This window comes from Rana temporaria, chromosome 1 (genome assembly GCF_905171775.1).
Source record: "Rana temporaria chromosome 1, aRanTem1.1, whole genome shotgun sequence".
Taxonomy (NCBI): domain Eukaryota; kingdom Metazoa; phylum Chordata; class Amphibia; order Anura; family Ranidae; genus Rana; species Rana temporaria.
This window is the reverse complement of record NC_053489.1, coordinates 93,496,848-93,516,718: the sequence shown is the minus strand read 5'-3', so window position 1 is coordinate 93,516,718 and position 19,871 is coordinate 93,496,848. Positions and strand designations below refer to the sequence as shown.

The window sequence follows — 19,871 nt, the reverse complement described above, 5'->3', positions numbered from 1 at the left end:
GCCTCAGAGTCTTCACTCTCTACGCTCACCTGCGGGGTGCTAACCACTGAAGCCTTTCTTTTTGAAGATGTACCCTGTTGGGGAACCTGCATTTTGTCAATCAACTCCCTAAATGAGCCAAAGGTAGAAGCAAGCTCATCCCTGACCGAAGTCAACATTTTTTGACATGAGGTCACTGGGTCATCCTTCACTAAACCATCTATACAAGTGCGGCAAACTGGTTTTCCCCAAGTGGAACTCAGTTTGTTACCGCACACCGCACATTTTCTCTTATGTGGCTGTGATTGGGCTTTGTCCTGAGTCTTGGCCTGAAAGACACAAATTAAATGACCCCATAAGTAACCCAAGCCACAAAAAAATACTCCATCACCACGTGCAGGAGAAGAAAATGTGTCCCCTAACACCTAATCCTATGATTGGGAGGGGGGGGTAAAAACCTTCACCAGGATAGCAAGAAAAAGTGACCATAAAAAACACTTGCAGCTTACCTGAGAGGTGCTGGTGTTGGGGACTGCATCCGTTGCCTGAGCGATTATCGCAGGATTGTCCATGCCGTCCGTCTGGTAGTCCTACAGCCTGTGCTGTCTTTACCAGAAATCACCAGCAGCCATTAGCCCCCGTTTCGCGCCGTTTTATGGAGACAGGAACCATGTCTCCGGCGCCCGAGGATGACGTCATGCGACCCGGAAGTGACCCTCGCCGGATCTTCCTATAGCCAGCTTGAAGCGCAGAGGCTCCGCCCCTACCAGCGCTAGTGAACTCCACGTTTCCCAGCACGAATCAGCCATGCTGTGTGCGGGAAACACTCTCACCAACATACAGCCTGTGCTGCGAACAGCGCAAGGGACCCGACGCCATCCCGGTCCTGGCCCTCTCCAGGCACAAAGAAGCAAGGGCAGCAGCAAAAACTTCCCCATGGAAAAACTGCTAATGGCAAGGAGGTTAGTCAAAATATATACATACCCCTTTGAACGGTCATTAGAGCCCCTGCCCATGAGACCTAGGGGACCAGGTTCCTGAAACATGTTACCCCCCATCCGGAGGAAACACTAATACTGGCATGGGGCCTGGAGGACCGCCCTTTTATCTGGTGGGGGTTAACGTGTTTCCTGTCCTGGTAGGAGGAGCCCTAGGTCTCATGGGCTGTCCTGGAAGACGCTTGAGAGAAAGTGTATTTTTCCCCAAATAAGTTGCATTTAAAAAACTGCTGCACAAATACCGTGTGACGAATTGTAAGACCCATGTTATTCTTTAGGGCCTATGCTAAAGAAGTATACATATGTTTAAGGGTGCTAGCAAAATATACAGATATTTAAAAAAAAAAAAAAAAAAAAAAAAAGTAAAAATAAAGAAATCAAATCAATCAGAAAAAGCCTGGTCTTAAAGTGGAGAGCAGTAAATATGAATAGAGGAGCTGGTCTTACCTTTGCAACAACAGTGACTTGTTGTAATATGAAACTTTGTTATTTTCAATTCCCAGAACCAACTGTCTAACTCTGTCAAAGAAACATTAATAGTTAGATTTTAGGGAAAACACTTCCCATTAATACAAAAGCCTGGAATATACCACAACAGATGGATGGTAGTTCTCAGTGGACTACGAGTGCACAAATCAGTACTCTTGGTAGATCATTTTTATCTTTCTCCAGATTTCTAACAAAGACTGTATGGGGAGGTACCGCCAGAGAACTGATGGGAGCCTGACATTGCACCCGTAAAGCCACCGATCATGGGTGTAATACTTTGAAGGCCCCTGTGTGTTGAAAAAAAAAAAATATACACACAAAGTTTTTTTTTTTTTACTTAAAACGTAGTTCCGCCCATAAAAATAACTTTACATTACTGTGCAGCAAATAACCTAACCAACGACATTTGGACCAATTATTTTTTCTTATCATTTCATGCCCATTTCTATGTGGTCCCTTCTAATTTCTCACCGCGGCGCCTGACATCATTTTCCTCAGCACCTCTGCTTGCTACTGCTCCTGGGAGATGTGCGCCATCATTTCTCAGGAGTCAGTGGGCAGCGCCGAGGGCTAGAATCGTGGTATTTGGCCGACAACGCCGCCCATTGTGATGGCAACCTGTGTAGTTACCTACACTACTACGCGCTTTTACTGCACATGCGCAAGAATGGGCGTGTATGCTGGGCATACAGCAGCGCCCTATCCTGGAAAAATATGCTTGTTGACTTTGCCTGCCCACAAGTAAGATGGGAATGCATGAGAAGGCTGAATCTAAGATCATTTTTAATAAAAAAATAAGAAATGCAGCGATAATGACAAGAGTAACAATTGTTTAATATACATTCTGCAATAGTAAAAGTTTTTTTTTTTAAACAAAAAAAAATCAAATACAGTAAAACCTTGATTTGAGAGTAACTTGGTTTGACTTGATATACAAGTAGCGTCATGTCACAACTGAGTATAAAAGAGAAGAGAGGCGCAATACAGTTACATTTAATGAAGGTACAACATTCAGCAACTCACATGGTTGATGATTAAAACTGCCACATCTAAGTATGCAGACAACCGTGATAAAACTGTCCACATAGACCATCCCCCGCACCACCATTGATGTCGTGCCTTCCACGAGCGGCTGAAGCCTCGCTTTCAGATCGCTCTACTACAGGGTAGTCTTCCCGGTCACGATTGCAGACTGATAGCGGTGAGGAGGATGGTCTATGTGGACAGCTTTACCCCGGATGCCTGCATATTTAGATGTGCTTGTTTTAATTATGAACCATGCGAGTTGCTAAATGTTGTACCTTCATTAAATGTAACCATATTGCTACACTTAGGAGGCACCTCTCTTCTCTTTTATACTCTATAGCTCCTGCTGGATTTTGATCCCAATCCCCTTGTGGATGGATATTTATGATCACATTGCTATAATCTTTTTATATGGACTATAATATGCTGAAGGACTTGTGAATAAATGGTTGTAGAACGAATCATTATTTCTAATGGGAAAATTTGCTTTGATATACAAGTGCTTTGGATTACAAGCATGCTTCCGGAACCAATTATGCTCGCAATCCAAGGTTTTACTGTATGTGGGTGGAACTCCGCTTTAAGGTGAACTTAGCCTTTAAAACAAACTAGGCAAAAAAGCATTCTTTACACTATAAAAAAAATAAACTCTTGAGACGGGTAAAATACTGTACATGCTGCAATTGACGACCTACCTCTAAAAAGGTCTGTCGCCTGGAGGTGACTCAATTTTTATTTTATTGCTTCACAAGTATTAAAATTAAAAGTGTTCTGTGATTGCGCACAAGAGAAAAGAGTGTAGAGAGTATGACAGCAGGTAGTATGTACTGGAGTGCAGAGCAGGGAGTATGAAGGTGGGCAGTATGAGCAGGAGGGGAGTGTGACTGGTATGATACTGTGAAGTATGTGTAGGGAAGAAGAGTGAAGATTAGGACAGAAAGCATTATATGCATGAGAAGAGTGCAGGGGTCATGACAGCAGGCAGTATGTGCAGGAGTAGAGGGTATGAAGGTGGGTTGCATAGGCAGGAAGGTATGCGGCATCTCTACTTCGCATTCACAATGTTAAAGTGATAGTAAAGTTGTGTCTGCCTTTTTTACCTACAATCAAGCTTATAATAAAAGCTTACCTGTAGGTAAAACAAATATCCATGGAGCATCAGCTTGTGATATCACCGGCGCATGCACACTGGAAGAACAGCATGGTATACCGTCTGTGTGTTAAACAGTGAATCCTGTGCACACGTGCAGAAGTGACGACAGACTGCTGGAGTCCACGATCCTGGAAGGAAGACCGAGTGAAGATAAAAGCCACCAGCGGCGACAGCGCACTGCTGGAGGGCTTTGTTTTAAGCATTGCCTAGAAGGGTGAATTTTATTTAATTTTTCTAAAATGTACTACCGCTTTAAGACAGGTTGTGTAAGAAAGGAGAGGAAGAGGTTGAAAATTGGGACAGGATACATTTCTTTTACTATAAGGCCTCGTACACACGACGGGACATGTCCGATGAAAACGGTCCGCGGACCGTTTTCATCGGACATGTCCGCTGGCGGATTTTGGTCTGATGGCTGTACACACCATCAGACCAAATTTCCCGCAGACAGCGAAAGCGGTGATGTGGCCGCGCCGTCGCCGCGGAGACGTGCGCGACTCTGGAAGGTCAATGCTTTCACGCATGCGTCGAATCACTTTGACGCATGCGAGGGCTTTAGGCCGAGCGGACATGTCCGGTGAGTTGTACAGACGACCGAACATGTCCGACGGACAGGCTTCCAGCAGACATGTTTCTTAGCATGCTAAGAAACATTTGTCCGCTGGAAACCTGTCCGATCCGCCGGAAAATTGTCCGGTCGGCCGTACAGACGACCGAACATGTCACGCGGAAACTGGTCCGCGGACCAGTTTCAGCAGACATGTTCGGTCGTGTGTACGAGGCCTGACAGGTTCTCTTTACGCTGACAGAGGTCTGTTAAGACTCCTGATGTCTCCCCTGGATCCATCACCTACAGAACAGTGACAGAGAATCTTTGATTTGTATCCGAGCTGGCTTCAAGCGTCGGCACGCTGTAGGCGAGAACCTGCGAGTTGTGTCAGAAGTGTAACTGATTGTTTTCTGACTGCATAATGCAACCAAGTGGTCTGTCTGCTGTGAATGTATGGTTAGAGTGGGTGCATTGCATATGCATAAATTAAATAATTGTTTTCAGCAAGCTTTTCTAGCACTACTGACTGGACAGAAGGAGTCTTGTATTCTGCAAAGGCATGCTGGGAAGTGGTAATGAACATAGAAGCAGAAGGAAGCAGACAAAGTGAAAAGATGTACGGGCGAAGGACGCCTCCAGTGATTGACAGGAAACAGAGTTCACTTCTCCCATGAAGGATAAAGCCAAGATGACTGTGTACTGGAGCGGGTCATATCACTCCCACCTGACCCTTATCTATGCATTGAATGCATGTGCTCCCACTTTGAAGACGCTCATAAATTCAGTAGCGTTTAGGTCTTGAAGCATACACAGGGTGCCGTGAAGAGGCCTTGCAACATTTGCAAATGCGTGTTAACTAAACCCCCTATTTTAACAGACTGTTGAACAGGTTAATTTGGTTGGTCAGCAGACTGGTTGGTCAGTTGAGCTATGGAATGTTCTGTTTTTGTCTTATGACATAATAGGTGCAGAGGGAAACGTGATGCAAGTAACAACAGCTTGCTTATTTTAGACTTTACAATGATGGCAGGGTGTCTCTTCTTAGAATTAGACAAGGATGTATGATGCAGATGCTTGGATGGGCAAAAAAACAAACACTTACGCCTCCTTTAGATTCTCCACAGTGATGTACTCCACTTCATCGACAGATATTTCACCTGCAGTGAATGTTAGAGATAAGGAATCAGGGAATTCATAGGTAATGGTTGTTTTACTAAAGTCACCCTGTCACTACAATGACAATGACTGCAGAAAGAAATGGCAAACCTGCAGCTTATGTCTTGAAATGCAACAAGCATTTAACTGGCTGAATGAGTTAAATACCATTGCACACAGAAGATCCCCCTACTGCAGTGGTTCTCAACTTTTCTAGTGCCGAGACCCCTTGATAAAATTTCCCAAGTTTTGGGGACCCCCAACAGTAAAATTATTTTCGTAACGTGGGTTGTCATCATCCAAGGCAAGACAAGTATTTTGCGCCCCTAACCCACGGACATTAAAGGGGTTGTAAAGGTTTATTTTTTATTTTCTAAATAGGTTCCTTTAAGCTAGTGCATTGTTGGTTCACTTAACTTTTTTTAAAGGAACCTATTCAGAAAATAAAAAAACATACCTTTACGACCCCTTTAAGAACTCCCTGGGTCCCTTCCACTTGTACAGTATTAAAACCCCTTATGGTACATTTTAGGATGTACCACTCTTTCTATTTGTTCTCCTTTCTTTCCCTTTTATCTCTCAGTATCCTAATTTCTTGTTTTTTTCCCCCCATCCCTCTCTCTAGCCGTTTTTCTAGTTCTTTCTCTCCCCTTCCATGTATTCTCTATTTTTCTTCCTTCTCTTACTCCTTGGTGGTGGGTGGGGTGGGATAAGTGGCAGTGCTGGGGGCAGTTCTGATCAGCCAACTTGGGTGCTCTTGATCAAGGTCATCTGCTGATCTGAGAACTGTAGTGGGGACTTTTAATGGCAACTATAATCACAGGTAGTGTTACTGTGTCTCCGACTTTGTGGCGTCTTGTAGCAGTGACACCTATGCCGTAATCAGGAGATGGGGTCTCCTCCAGACAGGCTGGGAGAGCAGCGCAGGCTTCAGGAACAGCCCAGGATTCGGTGACCCCTGGAAAATCTTTATTTGACCCCCCAAGGGGGTCCCGACCCCCAGGTTGAGAACCACTGCCCTACTGGCTTATATGTGCTTTAGTGATGTATAGTGGAGTAAGCCGGAGTTCACATACTCAGAAGAGTCACATAATTGAGGGGCTGGGAGCAGCATTGTGGCAGCTTTTCACTGACTGCTGGAACAGTATAAAGCCTCATCTTTCTGCAGGTATTGCCATTAGTAGTAATAGGTCACTTTAGGATTAATACAACAGAAAACAGAGGTTGTTCCTGCCACTCAAAATATTATAGCATTTCATCTACAGAAGGGCAGAACACTTACAAGACACTAACTGGGTGCTTTTACCAGATTTGAGAAGAAACCACATCTGAGTTTAAAGTAAACCAGTCACAGATCTTGGTAATTAAAGTGCAGCATACAATACAAATAAAACACCTAAAGTGGAACCTCACTCTCTCAATCAACATTGCCAATTTTTTAATCCTTCTACTGATAGCAAAAAAAGTAGATAAGTAGATTTTCTTGTTATAAACTTTTATTTTTTTTTACATTTCTTTAGTTAGGCTGCTTTCACACTGCCAGCGCGGAGGCGTCGGTGGTAAAGCGCCGCCATTTTTAGTGGCGGTTTACCGTAGTTTTTTGTGGCACTATTCGGCCACTAGCGGAGCACTTTTAACCCTCACTAGTGGCCAAAAAAGGGTGAAAACAGGCCGCAGAGCGCCACTGCAGTGGTGCTTTTCCAGCGCTGGCCATTGATTTCATTGAGCGGGGGCACTGTAGAGCGGTGTATACACCGCCGCAAAAATGCAGCTAGCAGGACTATTTTTTACCGTAACATTAATCAAATAGCATTTTTGGTTTGTGGTGTGCAGATTCAGTGTAGTTCCACTTTAAGCAGAAGATATATCTTCTAGGGAGGCACCAATATATCAGCCGCTGAAAATAATTTGCCAGTTTTGCTGATAGAAAAAATAAAAAGGTGCCGATAATGGCATGCTGCATCCCACTGACTTCAATGCAAAAGCACCAGCCACAATAAACAGAATTTATAAAAAAAAAAAATTATTAGAAGTTTTGTTTATAGACAAGAAAACAACATTCCTTGGCACACCGCCAAGCTTAACTTTCGGCCAACATGACCGGGAACACAAACCCTGTGCCATCGCAGATGGCATATTCAAAACAAACCCTCACCCCCACCCCCCCTACTCAGTTCCCATCCCTGACCATCCTTAAATCAGGACACCTGTAGTAACAATAGTCCCCCAACAGCTACTCCGAAACACCTGGAACAGGAGCATTACCCACCTATATATCTAGTTTATCATATATCAGCCTCCTTCCTCTTTACCCAACCGTGTGGACCGATTCATACCATGCCCTCCACACCTTTTCAAATTTACCAACACATCCCCGGGATAGGTACGTTGCTTTATAGTAAGGCATCATAGCGTTCACCAAACCCTTCCAAAAGGCAACCTCCGGAGCCCCTGTACTTTTCCATTTGAGCAAAATGGCCTTCTTTCCATAAAACAACAAGATATTCAATAATGTTCTATGGGCTCTGGACGGTACCACCTCCTCCACCAAACCCAGCAAACAAACATTAATTTCCCGTGGGATTGGCACCCCCAGCACTTCTGCAATACAAGTCGTGACCCCAGTCCAGAACTGTTGGATCTGGGGGCACGTCCAGAACACATGTTGTGCGTCAGCAGGAGAAAACGTACACCTCCAGCATTCAGCAGGCACCGATGGGTAAATTGAAGCCAACCTAGCCGGAGTATAGTATACTCTATGTAAAAATTTAAACTGTATTAGTCTGTCTCTCGCTGCCACTAGATATTTAAATGGACGGTCCCACATTTCATCCCAATCTTCTCCCTGAACTCCCGACACCTCTGCTCCCCATTTCTCCCTGCACTTGAGTAACGCTTTGGGGCTGGCCTTAAAGAGCTCTTTATAGGTCACTGACAAGGTCTTGGGGAGCTCCTCCGTCATAAGTAAGTCCTCCAACCTGGAGGGGAAAGATTCCACTTTCTGCGATCCAAACTGAGACTGAAAAGCGTGTCTCAGGCTTAGATAGCGAAAAAACTGAGTGTTCGGAAGGTCATGTTTGGCCTTCAGCTGATCAAAAGTTAACAGTTCACCATCTCTAGTAACATCCCTGAGTAATTTAACCCCCCTAGCCGCCCATCCGGGTGCACCTTCTAGTTTGTAAAAATGATGTAGTTTGGGGTTCATCCACAACGGTGTTGAGGGAGAAATTCCTGTGTAGCTCGGAGAGGCGAGTTTCTGTACCTCCTCCCAAGCTTTGATCGTAGCTACCATGGACTGTGTAAGGGGAAGGTCCCTACCTGTACCTCTATGGATGGCCAATCGCAGGGACTCATACGATCCGAGATGGGCAGCCTCAAGCACTGTGGCTGAATCCCCCTCGTCTGAGCTCAGCCACCTATGAACAAACACCAACTGACCAGCCAAGTAGTACTTGCGCCAGTCAGGAAGCGCCAGTCCCCCCTGACCCAACGGCTCTTGTAGGACCTTCAACCCCACCCTAGGCATTTTAGGAGCCCATAGAAACGAGCTTGTAAGACTATCCAGTTTCCGAAAGAAGGACTTCGGTATCCATACCGGAGCGTTCCTCAGAAAATATAGAATAACCGGGAGAATTTTCATTTTCAAGAGGTTGATTCTACCAATTAATGATAGCGGAAGTTTTTGCCAAACCAATGCTTTTTGCTTAAAGAAAGTCAAAAGTGGTAGTAAGTTGAGGGACATGTAGTCCATCACACTCGCCGTAACCTTCACTCCCAGATAGGTTATCTGTGTGACCCATTGAAGAGGCAGATTAGGATTCGCTTTTGCTCTAGCTCCCTCCTCTAACGGGAGTATAGATGACTTCCCCCAGTTGACCTTCAAACCCGAAAACTTAGTAAATCTATCCATTATATCCAACGCAGTGTTCAATGACTCCACGGGGTCCCTCAAAAACAAAAGAAGGTCATCAGCATACAATGCCAAGCCCTCATCTATACTTCCCACCCTGATGGCCTTCACTTCTTCCGATCCTCTCAATGCCACAGCCAGTGGTTCCATCATAAGGGCAAATAAAAAGGGTGACAGGGGGCAACCCTGCCTCGTCCCTCTCCCTATCGTGAAAAATTCGGAAATTGACCCTCCCATGCGAATAGCCGTCCTAGGTTTACTATAGAGCAATTTGATCCACTGCCTAAACCCCTGGCCAAAGCCCATTGCCTCGAGGACTGTGTGCATGAAATGCCAGTCCACCGAGTCAAAGGCCTTTTCTATATCTATGGAAACTATTATTCTACAGGACTCATCTAAATTGGGAAGCTGCAGGTGTGTGAAAAGTCTTCTCAGGTTTGTGTCAGTGGACTTACCCGGCATAAAGCCCGTCTGATCCACATCTACTAGTGATGATATGACTAGGGCAAGTCTCTTTGCTAGAACCTGTCAGAATTTTGAGGTCCATGTTAAGAAGGGCAATAGGTCTATACGACGAGCATTCCAGCAGATTTTTACCTGGCTTAGGTAGTAGGATAATGTATGCCTCGAGCATCGACTCGAGGAAGCGTTTTATGTTCCAAGCAACAGGTAAACAGTGTCACCAGCCTGGGAGCCAATTGCTCCGCATACAACTTGTAGAAGTCCGCCGGGAATCCATCCGGACCCGGTGCTTTATTAGGTGGAAAATCAAAGATCGCCGCCTCCACTTCTTTTTTAGTGATTTTTGCGTCTAGAGTCAGGCTTTCCTCAACAGTAAGTTGGGGGAGAGTCAGTCCCCCTAGTACATCTCTCAGCTCCTCATGGTCATACGACGGGATAGGAGCATAGAGGGTAGAAAAATATGTTTGAAACTCCTTCAACACTGCAGCTGGCTCCCTAACCAGGTCACCCGCCGACCCCTTTATAACTGAGATATGTTCAATGTGGTTGTGGTCTGCTACCAACCTAGCCAGTAGTTTACCGTTTTTGTCTCCCTCCGCGAATAACGAATTTGACCTGTGGTTAGCTTCAGTATGTGCAAGGTCATTGTAATGTAGGGAAAGTCTGCGTCTAGCTTCCAGTAATGCAGTATATGTGTCATCCGTCCTGTCAGTGGCGTGGAGTGACGCGCATTCCCGTTCCTTTTCCTGCAACCCCAGAACTTCAGCATTTTGGTCTACTCTCACCCTTTTTATAGCCGAGATAGCTTCACCCCGAATTACTGCCTTAAATGCATCCCAGACCACTGGGGGGTCTGCTGAGTCTACATTCAGGTCCCAGTAATTGCCAACCGACTCGAGCAGGTGTGAAGAGACCTGTTCTTCTTGTAACCAACCCGGGGATAGCCTCCAACTCCTCCCCCCCCCCGACTGCCGGAAAGAGCAAGGAGAGAGCAAGCGGATTGTGATCCGACAAGCCTCCCGCCAAGTATTCTGCTCCTTTCACATATGTCATCAGTGCCTGGTTCCCAAATGCAAAGTCAATTCTGGCCGAGGAGCGGTGTGTCTGCGATAAATGAGAATAACATACTGTGCTTGGGTATTGAGCACACCATATCTCCGTTAAACCTGCCATGGAAACCCATGCCAAGAGATCCTGGGACCCTCCCCGCCCTGGGTTTGAGGAATCCATCCCTGCCAAGGTGGCATTAAAATCCCCCATAATCAGGAGCGGCAAATGAGCATGCGGTGCCAACTTAACATATAAATCATACAACAGTTGTACATTGAAGGGAGGTGGTACATACACAGTTACTAGCAACAGTTTACGATTGCCCATATCCAAAACTACTGCCGCATATCGTCCCCCCGGATCAGTTATCACCTGATGAACCGTGCACGAAAGCGATCTACTGATCAGAATGGACACTCCCCTGGCAAACGTGGAATATGTGGCATGAAATGCCTTTTGAATCCAATGCTTGCGCAGGGCCAAAATTCTACTACCCTCCAGGTGAGTTTCCTGCAGGAGGACCACATGCGGCTTGACTGACTTCAGATACTGGAACATTGAGGCTCTTTTAAATTTACTGTTCAATCCTCGGATGTTCCAGGATACCACTTTAATCACATTAGCCATAGTCACTTTTGTTAAATAATCCCCAGGTGTTTCTGAGACACGCCCAGAAATTTAATAGACAATAATATACCACACCCCAAGGAGAGGCCCTTGATGTGCGGGGATCGAGAACTGAGTAGCAAGAATTAGCTGAGAACACCCCCCCACCCAAACTTCCCTCCCCCCTGCCATTATACCAGATCACTACAAACATAAAAAATAAAAAGAAGAAAAACAACCCATGAAGCAAAAAGGCTTCAAAAAAATTCCCCTTCATCCGGTATGCAGCTTTACCCCAAAACTATGTAAACACCCAAAAAATGTAGATGTTTTCGAAGGGTCCTCCGAACAGTCACTTGTCCAGCAGTAAAAACAACCAAAAAGTCAAGCAAGAAAACAAAAAAAAAATCAACCAAAGTCCTAGAGAGCTCCGCCAAAACCTCTGCAATGTGGAGCCAAATAGCCAGGACTTAGTTCCTTATGAAGAAGAGAACAGTACTCCATCGCCATCTAGCGGCGTCAGCCTGATAGGGCACATATGACCCACATTGATATTAACAGCAGGGAGTTAGTAGTCTTCCCAAGTACTTGTCTTCCCCGTGTCACTTCCAGGATAGCCTTGTAATAGCACTAGCAGCATGTCCAGAAAGGCTAGTAAAAATCATCTCTGTCATGCAAGTAAAAGTGAAGAAAAACAAACATACCGCCCATCTTCATGTATCAGGAAGAATCTCTGTACAGCACTTTGATGCAATCTTGGTAAAGAAAAAGACCCTCTAGAGAGCCAACGGGCCCAACCTACAGGCAACTAAGCCCCTCCACCGGAGAAACCACAAATTAATAAAAACTGAAACGGAAATTTGCAGGAAAAGTGGAACCAGCCTAAACACTGGAGAGCTTAGTAACAGGGTCATACTCATCTTGCAGGGAATCTTCCTCATGGGTTCCTATCCAGCCATTCACATGCAGCTCGTGGGTTATCAAAAAATTTCACAGAACCTTGGTGTTGCACCCGCAGCCTACTAGGATACAGCATGCTGTACTGTATGTTTCTCTCTCTCAGTCGCTTTCTAACATCATTAAAGGAACGCCGTCTCCTCTGTGTTTCAGCCGAAAAATCAGGGAACAGCATCACTCTAGCATTCTCATACTTCAGGTCCTGGGCCTTTCTGGAAGCAGTAAGGATCATATCTCTGTCCCTGTAGTTGAGGAACCTCACCAGAAATGGACGTGGGTACTCTCCCGGGGGTCTTCTTCCCATAGGCACCCTATGCGCCCTCTCCACCACATACGTAGGCGGTCTCTCGCCCAGATTCAGGAGATTTTTAAAGAAATTTTCCGCAAAAATAGTAGCTTGTGGGCCCTCAGCCCCCTCTGGGAGTCCCACCACGCGGACATTATTTCTCCTTTGCCTGTCTTCGGCGTCATCAGCGCGGTCTTGCAGTTGCCTCACAACAGCCTGCAGCTCTGCCAATTGATTCCCCTGGGACTGCGTCTCATCCTCAACCGTAGAGATCCTTCCCTCTGCCTCTGTCAGCCTCCCCCTGATTTTGTCCAGGTCATGCCTTATCAATGTGCATTCTGTGGCAAGGTGGTCAATGCTTACCATGACCGCTGCTTTGCTGGCACTGATGGCTTCCAGAATCGGCCGGGTAATCGCTTCCTGCGTCGAATCCTGGACCGGAGGGTTAGGCTGCGGATCATCCACTCTGGCTATCAATTCAGGGACCTCCATCTGAGCAGGGATGCCCGAGTGCTTTTTGGCGCTGCCAGCAACGACCGGAGGATGCAAGATGGCGGCGGCCGATGCCTCGTTCGCGCCACGTGAGGAGCGGGTCTGCCTCTGGCTCTTAGGGGTCTGATGGCCGTGCTTCGCTGCTCCCTTGGTCATGTCCAGGCGTTCCCCCACCAGGATCAAAGGTCTGTTCTCCAAAATCCGGGCTTAAATCGCTCTCAAAACGGATGCAAGAGCAGGATTATTGCGGAGCTCTCCCAGAGCACGTCTTGCCTCGCTCACATCCGGACACGCCCCCCCAGCCACAATAATTAAAGTGGATGTAAACCCTCCATACACAAAGTGAAGAGCCTCAGATGATACGCAGGGATGAAACAAAATCTCCCTACATAAGTTCTCCATGTATATGTGCAGTCTGCATCTTTATATACTGTTTAGAAAGTGCATGTTATGTTTGAATTTTCTCTTCCTGATTCACCTGTGGGATTCTTGTCATACACTGCAAGACAGCCGATTGGAGGAAAGGCACACACCCTCTCTCCACAAAGGCAGAAAAAAAGGAATAAACAATGCAGAGCTGTGCCGTTAATAGACCAGCTCTCTGCTAATCTATTTATAGCACCCACCACAACACAAAATTCAGGCTGTTTTTTCCACAGTTGTTGAACATGTCAAAAGTTTTCATGCCGATAACAGAAGAACGGAGAAGAAAGCCAGGGGTCAAAACTAGACTGCAAATCTAGAGATATAGGCTGGTCATTTATAGTATTATGCAAATGTGAACATTGCTTGTAAAAGGTCAAGCTTGGCCCTTAACCCTCAAACTGGTTCAGAAATAAGATAGGGGAGCAAAAAGATAAAAACTCAACTTTTTGGCCTCTTGCACATGGCACAAATATGCGCTTATGAGCATAAATATAAATACATTTTTCCTAGAAATGCATCGCGTGCGCGAATGCACATAAAATACACGCAAAACAAACACCTGTAATCACTTGCCGACCAGCCGCCTTCGTTATACGGCACAATCCTGCGAACCACCGTAGGTGTACGTCAGTCCCTTTAAGCGGGATAGCAGGCGCACGCTGCATCGCGGGGGTGCCGATGCTCATGGCGGTCAAGATGACCGCCAACAATCGCGGGCGCGAGTGACAGAACAGGGACGTGTATGTGAGTAAATATATATATACACACACACACACATACACACACACACACACACACACATCCCTGTACTGTGAGCTGAGGAAAGACAGATCGTCACTAATGGTGCAACGGATCGTCATTGAGCCATGATCCGAATGGATCAATGGCTTCAGATCAGCACACACATGATCCGCGGCGTGCCGCGGGATTGCACAGCCGTAAAACACACATTGAAACACACATTGAAACTTGTCTCCGCTCTGCTCGCACACAGCCCTGCTTCCTCCAAACCCCGCTGTGATAGACAGAATGCGGGTCCAATGCTGGGATGTGTTCTGTCTATCACAGGGTGGGGTTACGAGGAGGCGGGGCTGTGCGCGAGCAGAGCGGAGACAGTTTCAACATACGGGCGGCGGTGAGTTGCTTTCTAGCAGAAAATGTGTGCTGCCGTCCGTCCTCCCCTCCCCCCCCCCACATTCTCTCGGCTGGCTCTGTCTTTAGGACTCCATCACCCATCCCCTCCTCCCCCCGGCTGCTGAGTCTGTCTCCTGTCCCTGCCGCCTATGTACACAGTGAGAGGGGTGAGCTGTGCTCTACCCATCTTGGCTGTGACAGGAGTTCTAGCACAGTGCTAGGACTCCTGTTTTTGGAGGTGACAGGGTCAATAAAGAGAACCTGTCGCCTCCAATCACCATCACACAGGGAATTGTTTTCTCCTGTGTGATAGCAATAAAGTTAAGTGGGGAGGGGGTGCATTGCGGAACCTGGCCTTGGGGCGGCAGGGAAAGGAAATCTGGCTCTACTGGCCGCCTTCTGACTTCCTCCGCCCTGGCGAGGCTGCACAGTGAGGCTGCAATTTTTTTTGTCGATCCGATCCGTGAATCTGATCCGAGGAACGATCGGAACCGTGAGTTTTTTGATCCATTGCACCCCTAGATCCTACTAGCTAGGAATCACGATCTGTCAATACCTCCAGGTCAGTCCCACCCCCATACACCCCTTCGTAATATTTCAAAACTCAGCAGAAAGGATCTTGATGAGAGTGCGGAAACATGAGCACATCACTACTATTCTTCATTCACTTCACTGGCTTCCTGTCTCTGCCAGGATTGAGTATAAAGTTTCCCTTCTTGCACATCAATGTATCCATGATCATGCCCCTCCCGATCTTAAAGAACTTCTAAAATTGCAAAACGCAACACGTTCCCTCCGCTCCACTCAATCAAACTTTCTTCATATACCAAAAACTAGACTCAGGACAATGGGAGACAGGGCATTTTGTGAAGCTGCCGCGCATCTGTGGAATGTCCTACCCGATACCCTGAGGGCTCCTCAATCTGTTGATTGTTTTAAAAAAGGTCTTAGGACATTTCTTTAGTAAAGCTTTTTGTTCCTTTTAGATGTTCGTTTTATTGTATACATTGCTTATTTTTCTTTTTTACATTTGTAGCACTTTGAGATCTTTTGATGTAAATGGCATTATAAATAAAATGTATTATTAATAATCGCCCCCTAGCATTAACCCCTTCCCTGCCACTGACATTTTTACAGTAAAAATGTGTCAAGTGTCCGCCATAATGTCGCAGCCCTGATAACAAAAAAAAAAAATCGCAGATGGCTGCCATTGCTAGTAAAAAAATTATAATAATAAAAATTCTATAAATCTATCCAATATTTGGTTGACGCTATACCTTTTGCGCAAAACAATCAATATACGCTTATTGTGAGTTTTATTACCAAAAATTTGTATTAGAATACATACCGGTCTAAAATGAGGAAAAAATAAATAAAAATAATAATAATAAAAAAAAAAAATCAAAAAAAAAAATCGGACTCAATTCGCCAAAAAGAGACGGATGGGGACCTGTTCCCCTTCTGTCCAGCAGATGGCAGTCAGATGTAAACAGACAGGCGGCCTGTTTACATCGAACCTTCCATGTCCCCTGCTGAGCAAACAGATCGCAACCGCAGTCTGCCCTGTGTGAAAGGGGCCTAAATGTGACCTAATTCACTTTAAAAATAGTTGGATGGTAGTGCTGCAAACTAAGGCTGGGTTCACACTTAATTCGCATGCAGCTCACAGCAGGGATCCAGTGCGTCCCTGTACTCCGTTTCAGGCCCAGGTTTTTGCTTGAATTCCGACCTAAAAAGCCAATGGTGCACAGGACTCCACTCCGCAGCCGCCATGGAGATTTGCGAACGGGCTCCATTTAGAGCCGGTCACACTCTCCTGTCATGTGAATCCAGCCTAAAGAAAAATGGTCCCTTTGTATGTGTGAGACTACTGTGTTGGAGTAGGTACAGAAACATAGAAATGGGGACTAAAACAAGAAAAGTTGGGCTATACCTGCACCAAGTCTGTTCTGGAGATCAAACTTCTGCTGCTTCAATTGTTCCCGCAGCCTGCAAAAGCACAAAATTAAGTCAAATAGAATAAAGCACAAAAGGATCAGAATAAACCACAAAAAAGTGAATTTGCAGGACACTGAAAACACAACCAGTGCAGCTTTTTTGTTTAGGGTTATTGTTCCCTCATACTGAGGGACGTAAACAATGTTCTCCCTCTGACAGCTCCCAGATCAGGGCCCCATCACCTACTGCATTAGTCCCCACTAATGATCAGGAACCAATTAGAGTTGTTCCCGATATTATCACCACTATTTTATCTAGGAAACAGAAATCACACACAGACTGGTGGTAATTTCACGAAGGAACGAGCATTTGGCATATAGATTCCACTGCAGCCTGAAGAAGGAAGGGTGCCTCCGTACTGTAACCCAAAGCTCGACAAAACCCAGGCGCCAGGTTGTAATGGCAACAGGAAACTGCGTCCTGGCTTACACCACAGCAGTGGTCGAGGTGCTCGCACGCAGGTGTGCGGAGCAGCTGATTACAGCCGTAGTTCTGTGGCCTGCTGGAGCAGAATATATACCTCTATGTCAGAACCGGCGCCCTCTGGTGGACAGTGCTGTGATAGGCACGGCTTGCTCTCACTGCCCGTCCACCTCAGCCATCTTGCAGGGTTGACAGCTGGGCTTGATGGGTCACCCTTTCCTTACCGCCGCGGAGTGCCGTCTATCAGTGCCACCTCATCAGTGCTCAGCAGAGCAGCCTATCAGCCTCACCTGTCAGTCCCCCCCCCCCCCCATCAGTGCAACTTTGTTTTTTTTCTGTCTTTTTTCGTTTGGCATGAGCAATTCTTATTGCCTGGCGCCCCAGACATGCAGTTCTGGGCGCTGGGCTGCCAATTTAAAGAACGACCCTCACAGACCAGACCATAGCAACCCTCAAGGGCCAAACTGGCCTTGACAGCCCTGGGTGGCCCAAAATGACCCTTAATAATATCAATGCAGCAGGTATAAGGGGACAGTATGACCCTCAGAGGTCAGAATGGCCCTCAGGGTCCAAAATAACTTTCAAAGACCAGAAGCGCCATCAGAGGCTAAACGGACCCTCAGTGACCAGAATGCAGCGGGCCGGTGTAGCATGGATATCTGTAGCTCATGAAGATCTGTATCCCTGCCATCAACTGCGCATGTGCCGATTTTAGGCAATTGAAATGGAGCGCAGAGCTACTGCCGACAGTACACACCAGTGAAACTTCGGTCGGCATCCAGGCTCTTTCCTTAACATCCCCGTGGATTGGAGGATGTTAAAAAAAAGAGCCAGGAGGCGGAGCGAGGACGTGAGGCCGACTGGCCACTTTCCCCTAAGTCCACGTCGCCCCGAATGCCGGGTTCGCTGGTGTGTACTGTTGGGAATCCATTGCTCTGCGCTCAACTTCAATAGCCTGAAATCGGCACATGCGCAGTTGATGGCAGGGATACCGATCTTCATGAGCTACAGATCTGCATGCTACACCGGGTCAGTGGGTCCCTCAGGGGTGAGAATAGCTCTCACAGAACAGAACATCCATTGTGGCCCTCATGGGACCGCAGCGGCTCTCACACATTAGAACGGCCTTTACATAGCAAACATACAGAAGTGTGCGACATTTACTGGCCTCTTCCCCACTCTCCATCCTGAAACAATGGGGGGGGGGGGGGGGACCCAGGAAGCAGAAAAATAAGGGATAGGAGGGATGGCGGAGGTGACATATATTGGTACTGATCCCCTGTATTTTCCTCCTATGGCAGCTGAATGTTGATGAGAAGTAGAGGGGGAGAAGCCTACTTTCAGCTGCTGCAGGAGGAAAATACAGACTGGTCCCAATAATTTCCACCCCCCTGCCCTTCCTAATCATCTTCTGGGGGCTGGCAAGGATCGCGGTTTACCTGTCACCTGTCCGCGATCGATGGGTTGCCAGTCCCAGAACACCCCTACGGGTCTTTATAGATTGCAGCAGCCCTCAGGGGCCAGGTCCTCCCTTGTGGCCCTCAGATTAGAAGGGTCCTTCTAGACTGCAGTGCCCCTCACAGACCAGAGTGGCCCTTGTGGTTTAGGGTCCTGCCATCCAGACACATGGCGGTAGGTGAGTCTCTGGGGTTGGGATATAAACAATGCCCGGGGCACTGACGTCTGCAATGCTCCACACAACGTACAAAACACACAGACATCCCTCCCCCCCGGTATGTACTCACCTCCGCAGGATGTCCTCCTCCACCTTAATAGAGGCTGTGGAATCACCGCTACCGGACACCGACACCCGGTACAGAACGGCGCTCTGCTCCCGGAGTTTATTCAGCACCGGATTGTCCCCGCCGCCTGGCCCGTCTACCGAGCCTCTCCCCGCCATCATACCGAATCACCCGCCCGGCGACCGAGACCAATCCAAACCTTCCCCGCCCCTACTGGGGGTGTGGCTCAAATATCTTCCCTGCACTGTTGTGGTCATGTGAGAAATGCAGAGTCATGTGACGCGCCGATTATTTCTACTGAAGACAAAACTTTACTGAAGTGCTCAGTGTACAAACATGAACATTAACAAGAACATTGCTCCCAACTGTCCCTGATTTGCCACAAAGTCCCTCTGTCCCTCATGTTGGTCTGATCTATATAGTTGTGTATAAAATGCACTTTGTATCTTTCAAATAGTATTTCCCAGCACTAAACCTTTCATCCAAATTCTAAATTGCTGTAGAGTAGTGATAAAAAAGCATCTGTGGGTTTAAAGTGGAGGTTCACTCTCAAAAAAATTTCTGACATCACATGGAGTCGAGCCATCCTACCGACAGAATGCCGGTGTTTTTTTTTTCTCAGCACATACCTCGTTATCACGATTTTCACCTCACGGCAATCCCGCGGGAGTGGGCGTTCCCAAGCACTGCCTGTGATTGACAGGCTTCCGAACGGCGCATACTGCGCGTCACAGGTTGCCGAAAAAACCCGAATGTCGGTGCGGCTCTATACGGTGCCTGCGCACTGACGTTCGGGTTCTGTCGGCAACCTGTGACGTGCAGTATGCGCCGTTCGGAAGCCTGTCAATCACAGGCAGTGCTTGGGAACTCCCAGTCCCGCGGGATTGCCGGGGGGGGTGAAAATCGTCATAACGAGGTATGTGCTGAGAAAAAACACCGGCATTCTGTCGGTAGGATGGCTCGACTCCATGTGATGTCAGAAATTTTTTTGAGGGTGAACCTCCACTTTAACTAATTTTTGTTTTGTTTGTATAA

At 46.9% G+C, this 19,871-nt stretch overlaps 1 protein-coding gene across 1 annotated transcript in view; it reads right to left on the bottom strand.

The window, feature by feature from the left end:
• The window catches only part of CENPH (centromere protein H), a 35,056-nt gene extending 16,005 nt beyond the window's left edge, over positions 1-19,051 (bottom strand). Inside the window, exons 1-4 of the mRNA XM_040340471.1 lie at positions 18,840-19,051; positions 16,607-16,662; positions 5,298-5,352; positions 1,425-1,496 (exon numbers count right to left, since the gene is read on the bottom strand). Of these exons, the coding sequence (XP_040196405.1) occupies positions 1,425-1,496; positions 5,298-5,352; positions 16,607-16,662; positions 18,840-18,997 (341 nt within the window). The 5' untranslated portion in view covers positions 18,998-19,051. The remainder of the gene's footprint in view (positions 1-1,424; positions 1,497-5,297; positions 5,353-16,606; positions 16,663-18,839) is intronic.
• Positions 19,052-19,871: the final 820 nt, after the last annotated feature.